At 48.2% G+C, this 23,958-nt stretch overlaps 3 protein-coding genes across 12 annotated transcripts in view; 2 read left to right on the top strand and 1 right to left on the bottom strand.

Moving 5' to 3' along the window:
• The first annotated feature begins 470 nt into the window (after nucleotides 1-470).
• On the top strand, nucleotides 471-5,322 carry zgc:77752 (uncharacterized protein LOC393862 homolog). Its single transcript, XM_049008843.1, has 10 exons — nucleotides 471-774; nucleotides 958-1,038; nucleotides 1,409-1,527; nucleotides 1,612-1,749; nucleotides 2,634-3,205; nucleotides 3,286-3,534; nucleotides 3,648-3,761; nucleotides 3,905-4,006; nucleotides 4,100-4,396; nucleotides 4,732-5,322. The coding sequence occupies exons 1-10, from the start codon at nucleotides 596-598 to the stop codon at nucleotides 4,912-4,914; spliced, it is 2,034 nt and encodes a 677-aa protein (XP_048864800.1). The 5' UTR covers nucleotides 471-595; the 3' UTR covers nucleotides 4,915-5,322.
• LOC125739098 (thymidine phosphorylase) overlaps nucleotides 5,281-23,958 on the bottom strand; it is a 20,971-nt gene continuing 2,293 nt past the window's right edge. Inside the window, exons 1-11 of one of the 9 annotated variants that reach the window (XM_049008848.1) lie at nucleotides 12,972-15,464; nucleotides 10,599-10,736; nucleotides 8,790-8,936; nucleotides 8,337-8,539; nucleotides 7,922-8,020; nucleotides 7,706-7,835; nucleotides 7,293-7,411; nucleotides 7,040-7,202; nucleotides 6,731-6,958; nucleotides 5,991-6,131; nucleotides 5,281-5,751 (exon numbers count right to left, since the gene is read on the bottom strand). In XM_049008848.1, coding sequence (XP_048864805.1) covers nucleotides 5,600-5,751; nucleotides 5,991-6,131; nucleotides 6,731-6,958; nucleotides 7,040-7,202; nucleotides 7,293-7,411; nucleotides 7,706-7,835; nucleotides 7,922-8,020; nucleotides 8,337-8,539; nucleotides 8,790-8,925 — 1,371 coding nt within the window. In that variant the 5' untranslated portion in view covers nucleotides 8,926-8,936; nucleotides 10,599-10,736; nucleotides 12,972-15,464 and the 3' untranslated portion in view covers nucleotides 5,281-5,599. The other 8 variants (XM_049008852.1, XM_049008853.1, XM_049008849.1 and 5 more) reach the window with 8 other exon arrangements.
• The window catches only part of LOC125739096 (C-Jun-amino-terminal kinase-interacting protein 2-like), a 26,321-nt gene continuing 18,093 nt past the window's right edge, over nucleotides 15,731-23,958 (top strand). Inside the window, exon 1 of one of the 2 annotated variants that reach the window (XM_049008842.1) lies at nucleotides 15,731-16,216. In XM_049008842.1, the coding sequence (XP_048864799.1) occupies nucleotides 16,152-16,216 (65 nt within the window). In that variant the 5' untranslated portion in view covers nucleotides 15,731-16,151. The remainder of the gene's footprint in view (nucleotides 16,217-23,958) is intronic. The other variant, XM_049008841.1, reaches the window with a different exon arrangement.

The following is a 23,958-nucleotide window of genomic DNA, read 5'->3' as shown; positions in this document are numbered from 1 at the left end:
GGGATACCCGTGCGCTATTTATATCTAATGAGGATCAGGCAGGGAAGGGAGGTCAGCAGAAACGCTTCGGTGATCGGGAGGTGTCCTTCTCTTTACCTTCATTTGACAAACTCCCTTGTTCTTTTTGGATTTACAGAATGAGCTGAGAGATCGGTAAGTTAAACATTTTATGGTTTTTTTAAATATGTAATTATGATGCTACCTCAATATTATAAAGTAAAAAATAATTTATAAAGCACATTTAAAAACAATTGGTGTAAATGTGCTGTACAATCAAAATAAGGAAACACAAGAGTTTTAAAATAAGTGTAAATGACAAAAAGACGACAAAATGTAAACGATGCTTGATTATTTGCACCCATTGGTTTAAAAAGATCTTTGTGCTTGTGCTGTTCTGGGATTAATTATAGTTGATAATTGCTTTAAAATATTAGTTAAATATTTTCTTAATAAAGTTTCATATGTATGTGTGTGTGTGCATATGTACATATCATAAATTGCAGCTGCAAGATGCACAGTGCCCCACTGCCACAGCCTGGTCATTAGAGACACACCAGCCTGTTTTTTTCTGAAGCTTAATCACATCACCCGCGTCATGACTCTGCCTGTCCCGGTTCCCCGGCCATCCTACTCCCAGGCACGGGAGACACTAGTCAAAGTCATCCCGGCAAAAATCATCTGCCTGCTGGCCTGCGGCGGGAGGGACTGCCGCTATGAGGGTCCGGAGTGCTGGAGAGCCAGCCAGCAGGCGATTCGGGGGCTCTTCTCCTCGTGGTAAGGAACCAAAACCACGCAGCGGTAACTAATGCATGTGGTTTAGTCTGTGTCCTAAACTGCGTATCTGAGACACGAAAGTCACTTAGAAGCATCCTCAGGTGGCTAAAGAGTACGTCACTTTGGATGAAATCATCTGTTACATTAATAATACGATAAACGAAAGTGCATTTGTGTGGATAGGATCACCGAAAACATCGTGGCGATGTCACGACCTTCTACACAGCTCATCCAAACGTACAACATCATCGAGCAGTTCCACAAGTGAGCCTTCATCTTTTACCAGAGACATGCTCCATACAGGCAAAGTCTTCCCAATCATCTTTACCATGCACTTGCTGTATTAAAGATTTTGAAGTTATATTTAAAGCCTTGTCATGTCTAATTGGCTTTAGGAATTACCTCTAAAACCATCACCTTCTAAGGCCTCCCCCTCCAGGGGTGATTCTAGGAGCTCTCTCTTTTTAAGGAGGAGGGTGCATAAGAGTAGTCATACTTCATACAGTCTGATTTTATCTTTAGCCAATTATATGTTTTTGAGTCAGCGAGTAATGAGGGAGGGGCACTCTGGGGGCCAATCAGCTGTGGCCCTGCCCCTGTGCACACCCCTGCCTGTCCAACACCATGTCCCCAGGGTGAACATCAGGTCCATCATAAACATGCAGCTGCGTGGAGAGCATGCTCACTGCGGCCCCCCCTTGGATCCCGACTCTGGATTCTCCTACTCCCCGCAGATCTTCATGGAGAATGGCAGTGAGTTGGCATTTGTCTCCCCCCAGTGTCGTCGGTGCTTGGGGATGGGGATGACATGCCCCCGCCTCTCTTGCCTCCCTCCAGTCTCCTTCTATAACTTTGGCATGCCGGACTTCAGTGTGGCGTCGCTGCCCAGGATGCTGGATGCTGTGAAAGTGCTAGCATTCGCAGTGCAGCAGGGGAGAGTCGCCGTGCACTGTCATGCAGGCCTGGGCCGCACTGGTGAGCTTCCCATCCTTCTGTGTGGTTTGGCACTGAACACAGCAGATCAAACAGGTGGTGTGTCACTCGGTAGTTTAGCTCTCTATGCCTGTGATAAAAAAGTTACTAATTCAAATCCTGCGCTTAGCAGAATAGTAACCTGTCTGTTGGATCCTTAACCCCCGAAAAATTATCCAGCAGTGTCAGAGAATTAGAATTTAGTGATCAATTGTCATTGTTAACACAGCACACAGTGCACAACAATGAAATACGTCCTCTGTATTTAACCCATATGTGACAATGTGACATAGCAGGGGGCAGCTAATTCAGCGCCCAGGGAGCAGTGCGTGGGGGCGGTACCTTGGTCAGGGTACCTTGCTGGTCGGGGATTCAAATCTGCAATCTTGCGATTGCAAGTGCACTTCCCAAACCATTAAGCCACCATTGCCCACCAGAGGGGTGTGGCTTGTGCTCAGAGCCTAAGCATCAATCTCACTATTATATATGTGCGTATATGTTTAACAGGAGAGGATGATGGGAAATTTGAAAACTAAAACGTTCCAACGTACTTCTGCAAATCGAGAGAGAGAGAATCATAAGATGACTGTGTGACAGCGGCAGGTCCCCGTCACTGCAAATGGAATAGTTCAGTGTTATTTCTAGAGATATTTACTGATTCACACTAAGGATGAGAGTACAGCAGAAATCCCCGTCTTTGGATTCGAGTAATTTTAAAAAGAGCAATGGGAAGAATAAGTCTTGTCCCCCCCACCCCTCGCGAGAGTGAGGATTCCTGTGTGCTGCTCCCATTAATCTCCCGCCCTCCCCTGAATGGATAATCGTCTGCTGAGCGTGAAGTCCATGTCTTCGCGGCACTGAGACGCGTGCGCTGACTTTGGGCACAGGTGTGCTGATCGCCTGCTACCTGATCTACGAGCTGCGCGTCACCCCCAGCGAGGCGGTGCACTACGTACGGCTCAGGAGGCCACGCTCTGTACAGACACGCGCCCAGATCCATATGGTCTTCAGCTTCGCTCGTCTGCTGGCCACGCAGCTGGCGCTGTACCCGGACCTAAGTCGTAGGCACCGCGCCCCCTTCAGCTTGCAGCAACACCTGCAGCGGCAGGTCCTCCTGCTCCATGGCGAGGAGGCACGTCGCCTGAAGAACGTGCCCAAGGTGGTGGACTTCCTCTGCAGGAGGTTGGTGGCCCTGGCCTGGGGCCAAGAGTGCTCTCGCGGCTGGAAGGCGGAGGTGGCGAGGCGGGCAGCTGTGCTGGAGCTGACGAAGGTGGTGAGAGACACTCTGCTCAGGACCGACTTCCCGATCCATCTCAGGGATCCTACGGCATGGAAGCCCTTTATCTGTACAGGGTCTTCCTGGGACGAGAAAGACAGCTTCCTGGAGTGGAAGAGGGAGGTGGTCCTAAACAAGAGGAGTTATAGTGAATCTGACCTAAGCAAGGTCTCCATCTATGAGGTGAGGCATCACCCAGGAAATAACACTGCCAATGTGGCCTTCATGTAGTGTAATAAACCAGTTTGATTCATGTGCTCCAGGATCTAGACTTTGAGCAGTACCCTACTCTGCCAGAAGGGGGCACCACAGGGGAGTTGAAACTGAGTGGTGAAGCACCTGGAGGCTTGGATCTGAGTGGCCCTAGAATGCAGCACTGTAACGGCTGGTCAAACACGGATGGGGGTCTCTGCCTGAAACATCAAGCTTTATGCTGCCCTGGCAGTGCAGTGAGGTCTAAATTCAATCCCAAGACGGTGCCAGTGCTGGCTAAGTGCATGTCAAGCTCAGAGGTGAGCTGTGGGTGTCTGAGCATTTGTCACATGTGGCATGAGCCATATTCAGGCAAAACATGTAAATAAAAGTGTGGAAAATTAAGCAACAGTGAATATTTACCTGCTTCTAGCTACTGGACACTAATTTCTCCCACCTGGTGTCCACGTGTGGGGTCATCGCCATGGCAATGGCAGAGCAAGATCCCCCTGGGGATGCAACCTTGCGGAAGTCCGCTGCACTGCAGGTGAGCATGATCACCGCTATCCCTGGCACAGCCTCTCTGCTAGCGGCTCCTCAGGCCGCTCGTCCTCCCTGTCCCCGGCACAGCCTCTCTGCTAGCAGCTTCTCAGGCCATTCGTCCTCCCTGGGTCCACCCCTCTCATTCAGGAGGAGCTAAATGGGAGCGAGTGTGGCTGGGCGGCACTTGCCACAGAAATGGACCCTGGCGTCCTCAGCTGTCTGCTCTGGACCTGGCTGGAGAAGCTACAGGTCAGTTTAGTACCGGCTGTCTCTTCTCGCTGGTGTAGAGTCATGCCCTCCTCTCCTACGGTGACTCAAAGACCCCTCTGCTCGGATCCACAGGAACCAGTTTTGGACGGGAAGGATGTGGACCAGCTAAACAGCCCTCCTGGCCTCAAAAAGTTGCACAAGGTGAGGCTTCTCAGAAAGGTCTGTCTTGTAATGCTTGAATCGCTTCTCTACAACAGGATGTTGGGGGCGGAAGAACAGGGTTTGGGATTAAATGGTGCAGCGTTGTCCTCTCTGCAGTGTCAGGAACAAACCATCTCCTGTCTTCTCCGCTGCATCAGTCAGGTGACCAGCCTCTGTCCAGAGCTCGAGGACTGCGTCCTGAGGCGTCTAGTCCGAGCCCTGACCAGGGTGAGAGAAGTTTCTCTGTGCAGCATAGTCCTGTTATATGCCCCTTTCTGGGGGAAGATTTTTATGCAACACAAACACCTCCTAGACAATGAGTCTGTGCAGTAACTTTTTCATACAGAAGCCGTAGTGATAAACACTAAAGTCAGATTTAAAGCATCACCATAAAGCACCAATAAACCCCAATCGAATTCATTTCTGACCAACGTGAAGCTTAAGATGTGGCTCCCAGGGCAAAATGCATCTGTGTGAGGGTTACCATGTGAGAATGCCCCCCCAGGCCGGCGCCTCTCTCGTCACCCCCGAGTGACCGTGCCCCTCCCTCTTCCTGTACACAGTGCTCCGTAGATAACCTGGCAGGGTACGATGCAGTGACACACCTCTTCAGGGACACTGTCCGCGGAATACGACACCGCGACCTGGTCACGGGAGCAGTGGCCCAGATCGCTAAGAAGAGTAGATGCAGAAATCAGCAACACATCACTGTGCGCCTGCGATGCCCAGAAGATCCCCAGGTCTGACGTCGTAGGACTTTCCGGGAGGATCTGTGACCTGTGATGTTCCTTTCGAGGGTAACATCATCCATATGGTGCTGTTCACCTTCTGTAACATGATGTTCTTGTGTGCAGAGTGTGAGGGTCATGACCGCATGAGCATAAACACATGAACATGTGAACTTTGATCGTTATGTTAGGCCCTGGAAATTTTTAACATACACATGATGCACTCTTGGGACAGGGCTGAGCAGTCTGTCAGGAATAAATACTGTATATTAAAGTTGTTTTGTGTACATAATGCATAATGCAACATTGCTCTTAATTGGCTGAATTACTCCAAGCATATTTTATACGTGAAGTCAAATAAAATTAAAGACGAATAAAGTCTGCCCCCCCCCCCCCCCAGGCTAAAACCAGTCATTTTCTGCAGTGATGGAGCCTAAGCTTAAAAATGTTTATAGAAAGAATCTTAAACGACTTTTAAACATTTAAAAAAAGTTTTTTAATTACAGCACATGATCACTAAAATGAGACAGAAATATAGGAAGTGGTAAAGCAGTAGCATAAGTGCTGTTTTACGATTTTCTTGTAATGATGATCACATATCTTGCTAAGGGGATTCGGCATTAAGGCTCCTTACAGTGTCACTGCTCCTTCACGGTCACACCCTGCTCATACATTCTCATCCTCCTGTATCACGGACATTCTTCTAATTCTCTAGGTCAGACGGGATGAACTCGGTCACCAGGGCCGTCGTGTTGAGATCGCCTTCCTTCCCGATGACTATCGCCCCCTGTAGGATGGTTTCTAGCTCCGACGTGAGGGCTGGTGTTTCATAGTGGATCCTGACCCAGGGGTCTCCTGAAGGTGGGAGGCATGTCCTGCTATTTAAAACCCCAACTTCCACGCAGGGCTGAGCACCTCCCCTCTGATGCTGCACAATGGTGTCCTGTTAACTGGAACTCTCAGTTCAGCAGACACAGACCGCCGCACAGCCTTTCCACATGACTGACAGGAAGCCTATCCCTGCCGTGCTTGTTGCTAAGCTGCTAAGTGCGGTTAGTATCAGAGGGAACATGCGTAGCATCGGATATCCTCACCTCTGACCACTCGCTGGCCCAGCCGCACGAGTAACTCCGCCCCCACGCTGTGATTGATGGGGTCTCCAGCCTGCGCACGTCCCGTCCCCAGCTTATACAGGACCTGAGCCAGCGCCATGGCGTCCACCTCCAGGACCGTACCTGCAACAGGACCCATACCGCCAGGCTCTGATGGTGGCCCGTCACTGCAGCCCCGGAGGGCAGTTTGGGGCTAAATCACAGACTTTTAAGTTTGCCATTGAAAAATCTAAATGGGCACTGATTAAGCAAAACAAAATCGAAATACAGAGCATTGGCATTGACAGCACTGTGTTGAAATTAGCTTCAGCCACTGAAAAGAGTGGATTAAAAGATAGTCATTATAATAATACAAACTTCCAATGAGGAACAAATGTAACACACTTGATCCTTTTTATACCAGAACATCTGTAATCTTTTTTTCAATGACAGTGTGATTCATTTTTCCGTATCAGTACTTTTCATTAACTTGGTGGGCGTAAAATTAAAGTCGACCTGGTTATTCCCACAGGAGCCATGCCAGAAGATACGGTAGGATACTCAGTAAGTCAGCAGTAGATAAACAGCTTTCAGCGTGAGTGGGAATGGGGTCTGTCCAGCCCCTAAAGGGACAGGTTCACTAGCTCTCTGCTAGCATCTATAAGCTAACCTTAGCCTTGCTCCGGCCGTGTTTTGCTAAACAACATGAAGCCAATTAAAATCTTTACTTTACGTTGCCGTACCTCCTTCCTGGACCTCCAGTTCCTTCCTGAACTTCGCTCTCTTTAGGACACTGAAATAGTCTGAATCTGTGGCGCACAGGGATTCAACCACCTCTGCAGCTGTTCCCTGGGCCTGCAGCATGGCCCGGAACTTGCTTAGGGCTTCTCCATTCTCCAAGACCCTCCTGATCTCCTCCTTCCCGCTGGCCAGGGTGTCCACCTTACTGATCATTTTCAGCAAACACCCCCCTGGGGGAAGAGGAGCAAATCTGTTTCCCCAAACGGCAGTTTAACTGCACATTTGTATGGCCTCTTGACGGCCCTCCTTACCCAGGCAAATAACCAGCTCGAGCAGGTCTGAGGGCCCCCGCCCCTTCAGGCACTCGATGGCCTCGATCGCTTCCAGAGTGTTCCCCACGCAGTGTCCAATCGGGCTGTCCATCCTGCTGAGCACGGCGCCCACACACATCCCTAACCTGCTTCCCGTGGTCACCTGTGGCTCGGGGCAGGGCATGCAGTGAGCAGACTGCTAATGCGACCTTGGGGTGGGGGAGGGGGGAGCGACGGGGTGCTTCTGCATTACCAGGGACTGGGCCAAGGCTCTGGCACTTTTGATGTCCTGGCTCAGGGCTGCCTTCCCGTACTTCACGTCCAGCACCAGCGCAGACAGACTTTCTGCCCCTTTCTTGGACATTATAGAGCCTGGAAATAGTTAGAAGCAGAAGCTGTGTCACTGCTGCCTGCAAACAATGCATGACAAGCCAACTAACCACTTAACCAAAGGAAATGCTGTACTGACGCTTGAAAGTTTCTGCCTGGTGGTTAAGTGACTAACAAACCTGGAGAAGTCAGGTGCAGCCCGTCTATGAAACATGCAAATGGCGAATATGAATGCATAAAATAATGTATGAGGTGTCAGTATGAAACTGTATGCCTGTAAATTACTTGACGATACACAAAAGAATGAACAAAAAGCAAGGCGAAGCCCTCTCTCACTGGTGATGAGCGGCAGGCTGTCCACGGTGGACGTGGCGTCTCGCAGAGCATACAGGACCTTGTCCGTTGGCACCAGGCTCTCCGTCTGGCCCACAATGCAACAGCCCACTGCCTCCATGATGTGTCTCAGCTGAAAGTGCCGGCACAGCACAGTCGCGGGATGGCATCACATGACCCCGATATCACATGCCTGAAATGACAAGCCGCTACACCTACCTGCTCTGCAGACTGGTGGATACTGAAGCCAGGGATGGACTCCAGTTTGTCCAGTGTCCCTCCAGTATGCGCAAGGCCCCGCCCACTGATCATCGGCACCTACCGGACATCACACATCACCTGATTTCTGGCCGGCTTGAGTAAAATAACATTGTAGAATAAAACTAATGGTTACGTTCCTGGTCTCTGAATCACAAAGCAGGATTTCTAGCTTAGCCAGATTTAATGTTCATTTACGCTTCGTTACCCAGCTATACAGAAAGCCCGTGTCGTGCCAAACGTTGATTGGCATCCTACAATTCATCTATAATCGGATGGTTTGCAGGGTTGCCTCCTGCCAGAGGTAGACATTCGGAGAATATATTTTACTGGTTGACTGTCTCCAGTCAGCCCTGCCTCTGCAGGCTTCACCCACCTTGCAGCCGCAGGCAGCCAGAGCTGGTGCTAAGGGAAGGCTGACCTTGTCCCCCACCCCGCCCGTGGAGTGCTTGTCCACCACCAGGCCTGCCCACTCCTGCGGCCAGCACAAGACTTCGCCAGAGTGGATCATCTCTTGGGTGAGGATATGCGTCTCCCCGGCGTCCATTCCTCGGTACCACACGGCCATAAGCATAGCCCCTGCAGACAGACAGTCTCCGGCTAAGCCCCCCACGGTTATCCGTGACAGTTGCCAACATCACCTTACGGCTCTTTTCAGGGGGACACATGCCCAAACAGTTCTAGCACATGTCCGTATGAAATACAATGAAAGCAGGGGAAAAAATGGAAATTAAATTTTACCCATACAGACCAAAATCGCGAAAAAGCAGAGCTACTTAATTATTTTAGTTTTAATGGAGAAAACATCCTTAAAGCAAAGTGAAAGCACCTATTTGGCTTTCCTGTATGGTTTGGTGTCTGACGGCATTCACGAAATCTCGGATCTCCCCTTCAGTAAGACGGTCACCGTCCCGTTTCTTCTTTATCAGCTCCGGGAAAAGCACCTGCTGCTCGTGGTCTGACATAATACGATACTCTGAAAGAACAAGTTGGGTCATAACACTGAGCCAGGAATCAAAACTTCGAAATTAACTTAAAATGAAATAGAATTACGTTTCGTTTTAACCCTCTCACCACAGTTATTATTATTTTTTTAATGTAACGATTTTAGATAGATTTAACTAAATAGGTAAAGTGTAAAGACAGAGGGCAGCCTCTCCCAGAAGCGCAAGCATGTGAGTGCGGTGCAGCCCGTACAGCCGCAGTTACTCGGTAAAGCTGTCAGCTCCGGCGGACGCTCACGGACGGGATCTCAGCACAGCAGCAATGTCAGCTTCGCTTTTATGAAAACACTTCATGTATTTCATCATCCCGCCCAATTGGGACCGACGATTGTAGGGCGTGGTAAAAAAAATAGCTTACTTATTAACTAGACCCAAGTTTTACTAAGGATGAGTCTGTTTGGTAAGTTCAATTTTACACAAAGGGGTCATGCAAGCCAACGTTTAGACTTAGGCAGTAAAATTAAAATATGCGTTAGGTTGCAGCGTACATTAAAATGCAGGCAGCGGAATGCGGTGACCGAATTCCTAACATTTCTAACACGTATAAAATGCTTTTTGGATCGGAAAAGTACCGCTCCTCCGTATTTTTATTCATGATAGAGATCATAATCAGGTCGGTGGACGTTTAGACACAGTTAACACTATTTCGGGTGTATATAATGTTCGATGTCATATGTATAATTCTTAAGATGTTTATTGCGGACTGACTGAACAGATTTGTCAAGGAAGATGTGTCGCGCCTCTACCCGGCTGGCCAGCAGGGGGCGCAGCGGAGCTCCCCAAACCATCCATCCATCCATCCATCCATCCATCCATTTTCCAAACCGCTTATCGTATTGGGTCGTGGGGGGTCCGGAGCCTATCCCGGAATCAATGGGCACGAGGCAGGGAACAACCCAGGATGGGGGGCTAGCCCATTGCAGGACACACTCACACACCATTCACTCACGCATGCACACCTACGGGCAATTTAGCAACTCCAATTAGCCTCAGCATGTTTTTGGACTGTGGGGGGAAACCGGTTTGGAAAATGGATGGATGGAAACATTTTTATACCATTGGGGTTACATTAATGGTGTTTGTAGGACAAAACTGTACCATAGATGTATCCTTTATTCTGACAGTGTATTTTAATAAATAAATTATAAATTCATCCATCCATTTTCCAAGCTGCTTATCCTGCTGGGTCGCGGGGGGTCTGGAGCCTATCCTGGAAGCAATGGGCACGAGGCAGGGAACAATCCAGGATGGGGGTGGGGGGGCAGCCCATCGCAGGGCACACTCACACACCATACATTCACACATGCACTCCTATAGGCAATTTAGCAAGTCCAATTATCCGAAGCAAGTCTTTGGACTGTGGGGGGAAACTGGAGTACCCAGAGGAAACCCCACAACGACATGGGGAGAACATGCAAACTCCACACATATGTGACCCAGGCGGAGACTCGAACCAGGGTCCCAGAGGTGTGAGGCAACAGTGCTAACCACTGCACCACCATGCCACCCCCGCTTCCCCAAACCAGTCTAAGCAGATTCCGGCAGCACATCTGCAGCCTTTGCTCCAGTTACCCTTACCTGTTTAAGCGCAGTGTTTCTCCCAGGCCTTTGCTGGTTTCCAGCAGAGTACTTACCAGAACGAGCAGGAAGGCTCGCTTTCTACCCTGCCCAGGCGTACTTGCCATCGTTAAGCACCAAATGGTCCCGTATAGACCAGACGCCAGATGCATCAGTGATGTGTTTACACACTGTCTGATCTTCAGAAGCAGCTTCTGGAAGATAATCAGTCGAGGCAGAGCCATTAAGGCGCCGTCTGCCCTGCCTAATCGGCTACCAGCAGCTATACACTGTGAACCCAGATTTTGTTGTTAATTAAACAATTACGTAGTCATGACTTTTTTATTGCTAAAAAGAATTCCTTTCCATCAGTAGATCAAATTTAGTGGATTCTAAGGTGAAATATTCAGCCTTGAAACATATACATAACATATTGTGTATTGTCTACTGCGACTATTTTATAACTACAGGTCTTTGTGCATCACTTGGAGCAGCTTTGACTCCCTTCCTGCAGGCGGTTTCTCCCCCCTTTTCTCCGCTGTCTGTCTCTCCAAGGTCTGATCTCTCTTCAGGGTCTGCAGAACCAACCGTAGGCAGCTATGATGAGGTGAGGATACACAGTATTCAAAACAGTCTCTTCTCGCCTAAGGCCTAAGACATAACAGACCCAATATGGCTCCCTCCCGGGCTACCAATGTCAGATTTCCTTTCCACAGACTTCCCTGCATCACAGCCATTATGATGTGTTACTGTGTCTTACTGGTATAATACTTAGACATTTATCTTGGTTATGGGTCAGAGCGCATCTTGTTGAGTCATGGATCCATTTGAACATTCTTGCAGTTGAAGCAACAAACTGCTATTGATACTAATGCACACTGGTACTGGCTGGGGACCTTTTGGGACAGGAATCCACTCTAAAGATGCAACAGTAAAACGCCTGTTTCATCTTGTGAAAATAAAACAGCAGTTTGCACCAAAGTAGATGCTTGATCTGGTCAGAAATAGTAGAAATGATTCTACAGGTCCCAAAATGCTTGTTTTTTCAGGGTGGTTTTGGCTGGTGTTATGAAATGACAGACCATTCCATCAGCATCATATCTGCCGTGAAGGTTTTGCCCCAAGACAGAGCCTGAAATCCTTGGAAGCTGGCTAAGGGGCTTGGTATGGATTGTGCTGAACATCAGACCGTCAAGCACTTCAACTGAACTCTCCATATACGCAGTGAGTTGGTGTGTCTGACATTTCTCTCCGGTTGTGCATGAGATTAAGATCCACAAAAGCCTGCATATTCCATAGGAATATGGTGGATTTCTCTCATCATCCGGAAGAATCAGACTGTGTCCTGCTGCATCTGGCTTTTGAAACCTAAGACTCCATTTCCCTCATGCTTCCCTTCTACCCATTCCCGGTCACTGGCCGACATCTTGACAGAAGGAGAAATTCTGACTGAGCTTGAAGTAACCAGAAGATGGCGCTATTTCCCCACAGTTTTACATAGAAAAAAATCAACAAAAACACAGATGACAGATACGACAAACTAAAATAACAATAAGATCCAGCTGGCAATAAAACTGCAATAAAAAACAGCAAAGAAATAAAATAGAAGCTGGAGGCAATCAAAAAAATTTAAGACTGTGATAGGCACTTCAGACGGAGCTCGTGCTGGATTCTGGTGCTTGACAAGAGCTCACATTGACCCGACAAAAAAAATCCGTCTCACTTTCACACTCACACTTGATGCCAAAAGTGTAGAGCAATAATATCAGTGTATGCCAGTTGTTACAGGATACTGTTCAGGAAGTTAAGATAAGAAAGATGGAGGACCATGCAAGATGCAATGAACACAATTTACTGCAAATGCTTAATTATTGTTAGCTTGGCAAATCAATTTCAATGATGTGCTGCTGCAGATTACATCCATGTTCGTGGCACAATGACATCATTCTCTAAAAGGCTGATGTTGCCATCGTGTACGCGTACTACATCTGGTGCGTTTAGTATCTAACCTTGGCTTACCTACTTTTTAGCAATGGAGCATATTATGAATGTATTAATAGCAGCTAAAAGACAATTTGTTTTTATTTCACAGATGCCATTACGACAAAGCAAAAGTCTCGTATTGTGTGAAGCTAAGGTATCTGTGTTCACTGTACTGGTGGCAAGCATTGCTCCTGGGTTTAACCCAACTCTTCATTCTAAATTTCAGGGTGTCCACGAGTCATTGGAGTACATCTACTAACGACTTACTTCTGCATTTCTACAGCCTAACTCAAATTACCCTTTGTGTATTCCGGTGAAAAAGCAGGTCACAGTCGCAATTAAGGATGTGTACGAAACCATGATTAGTGTAGGAGTGTCAGTCATCTTTTTGGGGTAGGTTTCGGTGCGGTTTGTCAGAGTGTCCTGGAGGTGTGTAAAGCCGTGATTAATGTAGGAGTGTCAGTCACCTTTTTGGGGTAGGTATTGGTTTGGTTGGTCAGGGCATCCTGGAGGTGTGTGAAGCCATGATTAATGTAGGAGCGTCAGTCACCTTTTTGGGGTAGGTATCAGTGCGGTTGGTCAGGGCATCCTGGTGGTGTGTGAAGCCGTGATTAATGTAGGAGCTTCAGTCACCTTTTTGGGGTAGGTATCAGTGCGGTTGGTCAGGGCATCCTGGTGGTGTGTGACGCCGATGGATATTCTGCCCCCTGCTATCATTTTAAAGTATTTCCACAAGGGTACGGAACAAGCGTATGGTCCAGGTCGAGCGTACTCCTCTGTGTAACCTCCAGACGTGAAGTCCTAAGTTTTATTTCTAGACCAAGTGATGAGTGGGCTTTTGGAGATGTCAGTGATTACTTTATTTAGCCCAATGGAAATCAATGAAGTAATATTCCTGAAGTAGGTTCGGCCTGCAGTGACTGGCATGACATGATAATCTAGCCCAGCGAAGACAGTGACACCATTTTGCCTGCTGTCCTGGCAGAGGGTAATGCGGCAACATGACATGAATTTCAGCAGGAACAGTAGCCTGTCGACAGAGATGCTAGAGATGTCAGTGTCATCTTCAGTGATTACAAACGGAGGCTTATCTGCTTCTAACATCTTTCATGGGTTTGCACCGATCCACTTTCCAGGGCCTGCTATACAAAAGTCGAAGTAAATGCCTAGAAAATGAATAGCCCTGATATCACTGTAACAGCACAGAAATACTATACAGTACCAAGCTGAATCTGAGTAAAATGCTGCCATCACTCTCATCGACTGAGCGGGGTGGGTTTGCTGATGCAGCCCATAGCTTGTCACATGACCTTGGGCTCCTTCCAGGCTGCAGTGTCATCGTCTGCCCCTGCCTTCTCACTCGTCTCCCCGCTTGGCCAGCAGGTGTCGTTGGCCATCCTGCCCTCTTCATTGTGTTCCTGTAGTTCTAGGACCCTTTTGTGTTTCCGGTGTTCCTCTATTCCCCAGGCCACTGCCTGCCTAAATGGGCTAAGAGGGCCGCTGTAATCAGTCCATCTCTGTCGGTGTTGGTTATTTTAGTCATTCATCTCCCCAGAGTTATATATATTTGTTTTTATATTTCCGTGTTGCTTTTTGTGTTTACGCCTTGGTTCCTGGTTCTCCCCCCTGCTTTTGTTATGCCTTGCTTCACCTTCCTTGTCTTCCTCGTATCTCCTGGTGGCCGGTCCCCGCTATTGGCTTGATTGTTCATTACCCACACCCGTTTCTAATCTACTCTCTTTGTCAGTGTATATTTGTACCTTCCCCTGTGTCACTGTAGCCTCTCTTACTTCTTGTAACACTTTCCTGCCTTGTGCTTGGACCCCTTGTGGCACCTTTTGTTTTTGGTGTCACTGAAGTGCAGTCCCAATAGAATCCACTCGTTGTCCGCAGCCGGCCTAGTGGATCATAGCTCCTTCGCCAAATGGTGTCAGTCATCTTTTCCAGGAATTCCCTTCTTCCTCTTAGACCCTTCTCTGGTGAGGGTCTCTTCCAGAGTTTTACTCGATTGACTCATTAAAATTCGGCATGTTGACTTCACAGGCAAGCTTTGTCTTTGGTATTTCAGCCACGTCGAGATGAGCGTTATTCAATCTCTGCATTGATTAAGTGGTATTGTGGGAAAACGAGAGCACTGACATAATCAGTACATTACAAAGTATTCTCAATCAGCCCTGGACACAGTAATTATATGGCTATTTGTTTTGTGTGGGCTTTACCCAGGTCTGCAGTAAACATTAAACCCGGTTAACGTGGGCTCCTGTACTGCTATGGATGAAGCTGACCTCAGCCTGACTGCCTGTGAACGATGGGAGAGGAAGCTATAACAAGTTCTGTTCTGCTCCTCAGTCCAGAGCTGGGAACGGAAAGGCTTCACTCGCTTGGAAATGGCCTCACGTTCAGAAGAGTTGTAGACAGAGTTAGACCAAGCAGCCTTAAGAATGTGATCTTAATGCTAACAGAGGTGATCTGACGCAGGCTCCAGGACTGCATGAGCCATGGAAACAGCTTCACATCTACTGCCTCTGCTAATGATTTGTGCTGGGAGATGACGTGTCTATAACAGCTGACAACTGTAACTGGATGTGCTGAAATTCAGGTTAAAGGCTTTAGGACCAGCAAGACTCACATTACCTTCTGTTCTTAATCCTGGGTTACTTGTGGCTCTTACTGAAGGAGAGTTTTAGTTTGCCTGTTTTGGAAGCTATATCTATACTAACTGATAATGCCCATTAACTTAGTGTGGCTTCACATAAATCAGTATTTTAATAAACCTCAAATGTTTCTGTATGTGTTTTAGGGCTTTTTAGGAATACAGCATGATTTTAATAAGAGCCTTTTCTTCCACCCAGGTGACTATGTGATGTGTGAATTTTAGCACCAGGGTTACTTAACAGCTATGCACAATTTGCCCTTCAGCTAACATATAAGAAGTGACTATAGATGTATTACGTGAATAAAGTCTAAATCATATACGCTATATAATTATATTATTGATATTATTGAACAGTAATAACACCAATTCCCTCAAACTACCCCAAACACACGAGCAATCGTAAATTTATTACCTGGAACCCATTAATTGATTTAGGCTTATGCCGATGAAATGAATGTCAGTGTGACCTCGAAAAGCTTTATGGGTGACGGCAGAGGACTGAGATCCCCGAGTGGGGAATGATACGGGAAAGGGTGCGATTATGCCTGCATGGCAGTGAAAAGACCGAGATAACGTGGCGGCCGATGCGGTATGGGTGTGTTTACATCCCTGCAGCGCACATCCGCAATGCCGCTCCTGTCCAGCATCCTCACACCAGCTGGCAGCTTCCCGGAAGCAGACGCCCGCAGTCCTACCCGCACACCGTCCAGATGTGCGCAGCTGCATCGGGGGGCATCGTGCAGCGACAAGCCTACTCCAAAAGCTGCTGCTTTTTACATTTCAGTTATATTATTTTCGTTTGAGATCGCTCCCTTTCAGCTGCAATGCCACTGAATGCATGTGTGCCTCTGCGCCCCGTTTGAGGAGGAGGAGGTTCATGCTCGTCCGTGTCAGCCGCTCCCGTTCGTGCGCACCGACGGAGCTCCAGCTCTGAATGGGCGGCGCGCCTTCGCATCATCCGCAGTCACTCTAAAGCAGATGCTGGGAGAAGATGGCCGACAGGACCGAGATGTTTTCGCTCTCCACGCCGCATTGCCTCTCCCCTCCAGGCTGCAGGTAGGTTTGAGACCTGACCTCGCTCCGTTCGCGATGTGGGCCGAGAGGGACACTGATGGAGTGCCGGAAGATGCCGAACCGGGCCGGGCAGCTCTGAGGGTACCGCATCACGTCCGAGGATGCTTTCATGTCCTGGCACAGTCATGCCCGCTCGCCGATAGCTTTATAATAAATCTCCCCGGACGCCGATTGCCTTATAATAAATGTTTTTACGGACGGCGAAGCACAAGCTGCATCCGTCGGGAATCCAGGATCCAATAACAGGTTAATAACAGGTTCACGCGTGAATGTGAGACGGACAGCATCCTCCGGGAAGACGATCTTTCCGCTGAATTTCACTGATTTCCTCCCGTTTGGATCACGGAAGCCCACGCCCTACTCGCTGTAAAAATGACGGCCCGTTTATATGCTTGTTTTTACAATATATAGAAAATATGGAGGTTCCTCATATCCGCCATAACCTGTCGGTGTTTACGTAGTCCATTGCAGTGTGGCGCACCGATACTGTTGTAGATGAGCAGAGAAATTGCACATTACACAGACATATTTAATATCCGGTAACCATACTGCATTCGTGAATAAAATGTGGTCATTTTGATATTCATTTATTCCTATCTGATTCCCAGGGTATTTTAGAGTTATATACATAACACAGGGTTATATATGGCCGTATTGACTTTCATACTGTAGTGACATTGATCAGGGCACGTCAGGGCTTCTGACTGTACTATTAGTGGCGGAACCGTTTTGTATCTTGGTCGTTTATGTACGTGTGTGAGTATTTACATACACACAAATTATATATATATATTTCAGATACATTATATAACGAATATTTAAGAAGCAGCTAGCTTCATTCCAATAACAACACAGTCAAGAAAGACAAGATTACAGATATATATCTATGCATTTGTGTAATGAAGTACAGCTAGCAGACAGGACGTATTTAGCTGTCACAGAATCGCTGAAAGACCTCATTTCTAATGTTTCCCTCAGAGAGTCTTAAATTTGACCAGTGCAATGAAGCATAAACCAGACCCAGAGAACTATGACAGCGGGGAGCTTGAGAAACACAGCCTTACGGTCACTGAGTGACTCTGGCTGTTTTGTGGGCTCCGGGGTGATGAGAGGATACATGCGGCGTTTCGGTGGATCACACGCCGCTTGAGGTGTCGCCTGTCCATGTTTGCTAAGCGGAGAGGATCTGTCGTAGGGCAGTTCATGGTTTTCAAGGCTGAAGAGGCTCCCACTTTAGTCACTAGTCAGCATCCCTTCCACATTTAATGGGAATAGAAACCAAACCAGCTCTGTTCATGTTGTATGTATGTATGTTAGGTAAAACTGTGTTATTTTCTGAATTTTCTTGCCTGTTGTTTACTTTTTCGCATAACTCCAGATGAGTTGCTGGGTTGTCGGTATTTTTGCAGTTCCGTTGTGAAGCAGATTACCCCCTTTACACGCTCCTGTTTGGAATGCTCCCACTGTACAGTGCAGTATGCATTCTCACATTCAGGCATTTATATACGGGCTCAGGCTTGGCCACTTTCATCAGATTTGAGGCACGACCTACACGTTCATTATCCTGCATTCCTGAAATCTGCTGTGTCGGGAACATTTGCGATAAAACATCAGCATGCACAGACTACAAGAGCAGGACCTAGGCAGCTTTGGCATGCGTTTATAACCAGGAGAGTAATTCGCCTCAGACTCCATGAGCATATATCACTGGTAATGTCAGCACTGAGAAGTAATGTAATTATTGGTGTAGTCATCAGCATCTATTCCTAAATAAAAATCCAGATATTGATATTTTCAGAGGACCACATTGTTCCATCACACCCCCGTCTGTGCAGTGCAGTTCACAACTGCCAGTGAAAGGGGATCATGCTCGTTCCTGTCACCCTGACCTGGAAAGGCGTCTCTTATCCCAGATCAAAGCTGCACATCTCTCCACATCTTAATTGAACTGGGATTAGCGGGATGGCAGTTCTCTGTTCAGTACGCATACTGCATAGGCCCATACCACCCATGACGTCACAGTAGATGGCAGACTCACACAGTATATTGTCCTACAATCCAATCCTCACACATTCATGTATATTGAGTTTATTTGATATTTACTATATAACAGCAGCACTATTAACATTCAGAGAAGTGACGGTATTATCCTGGTAAATGTGTGTGTAAATGCAGAGTGACTCTGTTAGACAGGCCTGCCCTGGACAGGAGAGTAGCTGTGTGTCTATGAAGCCTCGTGTAAATCTGTCTCGGTTTGCTGCTGTGTGACTTTCCGAACATGGCAGCCGGCTGCGGTGACAGCCAGAAGCTCTGAGGAGACCCAGGAAGTAAGTAAGTAAGTAAGAGCTGTTCTCTTCGTACAGCAGACTAAGCAGATCTGTGGGGGGCTGGTTGGCTTCCTAATATTCTGTCCTGTTCTGAATTTCCATCGTTGCCATCAGTCATGAGCTACTTGCAGTGACCGGAGGACAAGCAGTTTGCAGGTCCCTGCTCAGACTCCTCTCTGCGTGTGGATGTTTTCATTCTTTAGAGGATCCATTCCCCCCCAGTCGCTTCCTGTTGCGGTCTAAGCAGATCATCCCATCATGTGTCTTATTTGTAGCCAAATTCTTGTTGGGAAAAGCAGTTTTTTAATGGGGAATAACATTTGGTCTTTAAATGCAATTAAGGCGAAAGCTTGACTGGAAAATCCGGATGTTGGTTTTCCGCGCTGATGATTAGTGACTATGTTCTAATTTCCACGATGATCATGGCTTCATGGTGCCATGAGTCATGCTTTCTGTAAACAGGGTGGTACCTCACCACAGCCCTGCTGATGGGTCTGTGTGTGCTCCGCGATTGGCTGCACCTGCTCAGCCCATGCTTGGGGGGTCACACTGGAAGAAAAGCTGGTTCCTGGAACTTTGACATGAAGGCTACTGTCATCAAGACCCAGGTCATGTTTTGTAAATCCATGACTCACCATGGCTTTGGAGTCCCCTGTACCTGCTTCCTCTCACTGTGTGCGATATAACACTGACCATACGTGGTAGGCACTGTTTAAAAAAATATCCAATCATATCACTTTTCTCATGCAGTTTTAGGGTTTAGTGTAAGCTGTTCTGATTGGTATCCTTAGTGTCAGCATGTAGCCAACTAACCAGTCATAACCCATATATGTATCCCAAGTTAAATATTTCTCACTGGAGATACCTCATTATTTCCACCTTCACAAATCACAGATGGAGAGCTGCAAGGTTCCGGTTTGATTACCAGGAATCTCTGACCATGGCCTGCATCAGTGTAAGACTGCAGGGTCTTATGCAGACATAGTACTTCACCACCTTGTGAGAGCAGAGCTTTACTGTCCTTTTACTTTTCAAGTGAAGCTTTCTGGAAACTTATGAGCATGTGGCTTGGATGTCCAGCCATCTGCCTTCCTCTGTGATGACGGTGTGTGAGTGGGTATGGTCTCTGTGATGACGGCGTGTGAGTGGGTGCGGTTTCTGTGATGACGCTATGTGAGTGGGTACGGTCTCTGTGATGACGCTGTGTGAGTGGGTACGGCCTCTGTGATGATGGCGTGTGAGTGGGTGCGGTTTCTGTGATGACGCTGTGTGAGTGGGTACGGTCTCTGTGATGACGCTGTGTGAGTGGGTACGGCCTCTGTGATGATGGCGTGTGAGTGGGTGCGGTTTCTGTGATGACGCTGTGTGAGTGGGTACGGCCTCTGTGATGACGGTGTGTGAGTGGTTACGGCCTCTGTGATGACGGCGTGTGAGTGGGCACGGTCTCTGTGATAACGGTGTGTGAGTGGGTACGGTCTCTGTGATGACGCTGTGTGAGTGGGTACGGCCTCTGTGATGATGGCGTGTGAGTGGGTGCGGTTTCTGTGATGACGCTGTGTGAGTGGGTACGGTCTCTGTGATGACGCTGTGTGAGTGGGTACGGCCTCTGTGATGATGGCGTGTGAGTGGGTGCGGTTTCTGTGATGACGCTGTGTGAGTGGGTACGGCCTCTGTGATGACGGTGTGTGAGTGGTTACGGCCTCTGTGATGACGGCGTGTGAGTGGGTATGGTCTCTGTGATGACGGTGTGTGAGTGGGTACGGCCTCTGTGATGATGGCGTGTGAGTGGGTACGGCCTCTGTGATGACGGTGTGTGAGTGGTTACGGCCTCTGTGATGACGGCGTGTGAGTGGGTACGGTCTCTGTGATAACGGTGTGTGAGTGGGTACGGCCTCTGTGATGATGGCGTGTGAGTGGGTGCGGTTTCTGTGATGACGGTGTGTGAGTGGGTACGACCTCTGTGATGACGGCGTGTGAGTGGGTACGGTCTCTGTGATAACGGTGTGTGAGTGGGTACGGCCTCTGTGATGATGGCGTGCGAGTGGGTGCGGTTTCTGTGATGACGGTGTGTGAGTGGGTACGGCCTCTATGATGACGGCGTGTGAGTGGGTACGGCCTCTGTGATGATGGCGTGTGAGTGGGTATGGCCTCTGTGATGATGGCGTGTGAGTGGGTGCGGTTTCTGTGATGACGGTGTGTGAGTGGGTACGGCCTCTATGATGACGGCGTGTGAGTGGGTACGGCCTCTGTGATGATGGCGTGTGAGTGGGTATCGCCTCTGTGATGATGGCGTGTGAGTGGGTACGGTCTCTGTTATGACGGCGTGTGAGTGGGTACGGCCTCTGTGATGACGGCGTGTGAGTGGGTACGGCCTCTGTGATGATGGCGTGTGAGTGGGTGCGGTTTCTGTGATGACGGCGTGTGAGTGGGTACGGCCTCTATGATGACGGCGTGTGAGTGGGTACGGCCTCTGTGATGATGGCGTGTGAGTGGGTATGGCCTCTGTGATGATGGCGTGTGAGTGGGTACGGCCTCTATGATGACGGCGTGTGAGTGGGTACGGCCTCTGTGATGATGGCGTGTGAGTGGGTATGGCCTCTGTGATGATGGCGTGTGAGTGGGTACGGTCTCTGCGATGACGGTGTGTGAGTGGGTACGGCCTCTATGATGACGGCGTGTGAGTGGGTACGGCCTCTGTGATGATGGCGTGTGAGTGGGTACGGCCTCTGTGATGATGGCGTGTGAGTGGGTACGGTCTCTGTGATGACGCTGTGTGAGTGGGTACGGTCTCTGTGATGACGCTGTGTGAGTGGGTACGGTCTCTGTGATGACGCTGTGTGAGTGGGTACGGTCTCTGTGATGACGCTGTGTGAGTGGGTACGGTGTCTGTGATGACGCTGTGTGAGTGGGTACGGTCTCTGCGATGACGGCGTGTGAGTGGTTACGGCCTCTGTGATGATGGCGTGTGAGTGTTTACGGCCTCTGTGATGACGGTGTGTGAGTGGGTACGGCCTCTATGATGACGGCGTGTGAGTGGGTACGGCCTCTATGATGACGGCGTGTGAGTGGGTACGGCCGCTGTGATGATGGCGTGTGAGTGGGTATGGTCTCTGTGATGACGGTGTGTGAGTGGGTACGGCCTCTGTGATGATGGCGTGTCAGTGGGTACGGTCTCTGCGATGACGGCGTGTGAGTGGGTACAGTCTCTGTGATGACGGCGTTTGAGTGAGTATGGTCTCTGTGATGACGGCGTGTCAGTGGGTACGGTCTCTGTGATGATGGCATGTGAGTGGGTATGGTCTCTGATGACGGCATGTGAGTGGGTATGGCCTCTGTGATGACGGTGTGTGAGTGGGTACGGCCTCTGAGATGACGGCGTGTGAGTGGGTACGGCCTCTGTGATAACGGTGTGTGAGTGGGTATGGCCTCTGTGATGACGGTGTGTGAGTGGGTATGGTCTCTGCGATGACGGCGTGTGAGTGGGTATGGCCTCTGTGATAACGGTGTGTGAGTGGGTATGGCCTCTGAGATGACGGCGTGTGAGTGGGTACGGCCTCTGAGATGACGGCGTGTGAGTGGGTATGGTCTCTGCGATGACGGCGTGTGAGTGGGTATGGCCTCTGTGATAACGGTGTGTGAGTGGGTATGGCCTCTGTGATGACGGTGTGTGAGTGGGTACGGTCTCTGTGATGACGCTGTGTGAGTGGGTACGGCCTCTGTGATGACGTTAACCATATTGATTCATACGGTGCATTAACTTGCGGTTCGGTCCACATGCAGACCAAGGTCTGAACCCCTGCTGTAGAGACTTGCTTGAATGTCACAGTCAGAAACGGCTACTGACTGAACCAGACTGCAAACTGTTTGAAATACAAGTTGTGATAAATTATGTTTTTTCCCAATGTCAGTGCAAACTAGCAGGATGTTTCTGCTCCATTCTGAAACCACGCTTTTATTTTATTTATGTATGTATGTTTTATGTAGGTGTAGCATTATGTGACGTCTACTGCTGTAATTTTGATTTTGGTCATTGATTTTTTTATTTTTGGTAATTTTATTTCTGATGTTTTTGGATGACTGCGTTTGGATCACATCTGCCTATTATGTGCTGTTTGATCATTACTGCTGGTCAGACAGTGCTCTGTTGAAAATGTACATTCTGTACATTCTTTTGTAAGTCACATGGAAACCCCGTTGGACACAAAGAGTGTGTGAAATCCCATACGATGAAACAGGCCCTTGTCTGAGACCCTGGGTCATGGGCGGAGTTTGGCTCTGATCTCATGGCTTCAGTGGGACAATAAGTCCATGTTTGAGTGCCATTGCTACTTTCTCTCAAATGTTAACTAGCCACGAATAACCAGAGAAACCAGTATCAACCAGTATTATCAGTACTAACCAAAGAGACAATGCTGCAACAATGTTACCTCTTTCCTTGATCTATATAACACAAAAATCACTTCAATGACAAAGTATTTCTTAACAGATATGCTACAAGGCAGCACAGTGGTATTATCAGCATTTCCAAAGGAAATACAGCCATAACATTAAAGCCACTGACAGGTGAAGTGAATGACATTAATTATCTCGTTACCATGGCACCTGTCAAGGATGTGTAGCTACCAAAACTGGTCCAAGCAAAGCCAGTGAACCAGCAATAGGATCATGAGCACCCAAGGCTCAGTGATGCGCATGGGGAACAAAGGCTAACCCGCCCGGGCTGAGCCTACAGGAGAGTTACAGATTGCTGAAAAAGTTAATGCTGGCTATGATAGAAAGGTGTCAGAAGACATTGCGGCTGGTCAGAGTACCTATACTGACCCCTGTCCACTGCTAGAAGTTTCCACAATGATCACGCGAGTGTCAGAGCTGGACCATGGAGCAGTGGAAGCAATGGTTACATGATGTGGATGATTGGATATGTGTGCATCATTTACCTGGGGAAGAGATGGCACCAGGCTGCACTATGGGAAGAAGGTAAACCGGCAGAGACAGTGTGATGCTCTGGGCCATGTTCTGCTGGGAAACCTTGGGATTGGCATTCATGTGGATGTTACTTTGACATTTTCCAGCTACCTAAACATGTTACACCCCTTCATGGAAATGGTACTCCCCAATGCCAGTGGGCTTTTTCAGCTGGTTAACGTGCCCTGCCACAACTGCAAAAATTATTCAGCATTGGTCTGAGGAACATCAAAAAGAGTTGGCTGATTGGTGTATATTTACAAATACTGAGTCATTATGAAATGACTATAAACAACAACTTTTAAAAAATAACAGTGCTTGGACATTGTACCACTTTTATCCATCAGAATATTGAATATTGCAAATTTACATGCTCTATTTTTTCCTTGAAGTTGAGTGGTAATTAGTTTAATATGTGTATTTCATTTTATC

Source organism: Brienomyrus brachyistius, chromosome 3 (genome assembly GCF_023856365.1).
Source record: "Brienomyrus brachyistius isolate T26 chromosome 3, BBRACH_0.4, whole genome shotgun sequence".
NCBI classification, from domain to species: Eukaryota; Metazoa; Chordata; class Actinopteri; order Osteoglossiformes; family Mormyridae; genus Brienomyrus; species Brienomyrus brachyistius.
The sequence above is the reverse complement of the archived record's forward strand: the minus strand, read 5'-3'. Positions and strand labels throughout refer to the sequence as shown.

Bases quoted from the DNA above. Each gene is read 5' to 3' on its own strand.
- zgc:77752 (XM_049008843.1), top strand. From the start codon at position 596: ATGACTCTGCCTGTCCCGGTTCCCCGGCCATCCTACTCCCAGGCACGG. The intron at 3,206-3,285 runs GTGAGGCATCAC...CATGTGCTCCAG, and splicing joins GCAAGGTCTCCATCTATGAG to GATCTAGACTTTGAGCAGTA. The intron at 4,007-4,099 runs GTCAGTTTAGTA...TCGGATCCACAG, and splicing joins CCTGGCTGGAGAAGCTACAG to GAACCAGTTTTGGACGGGAA.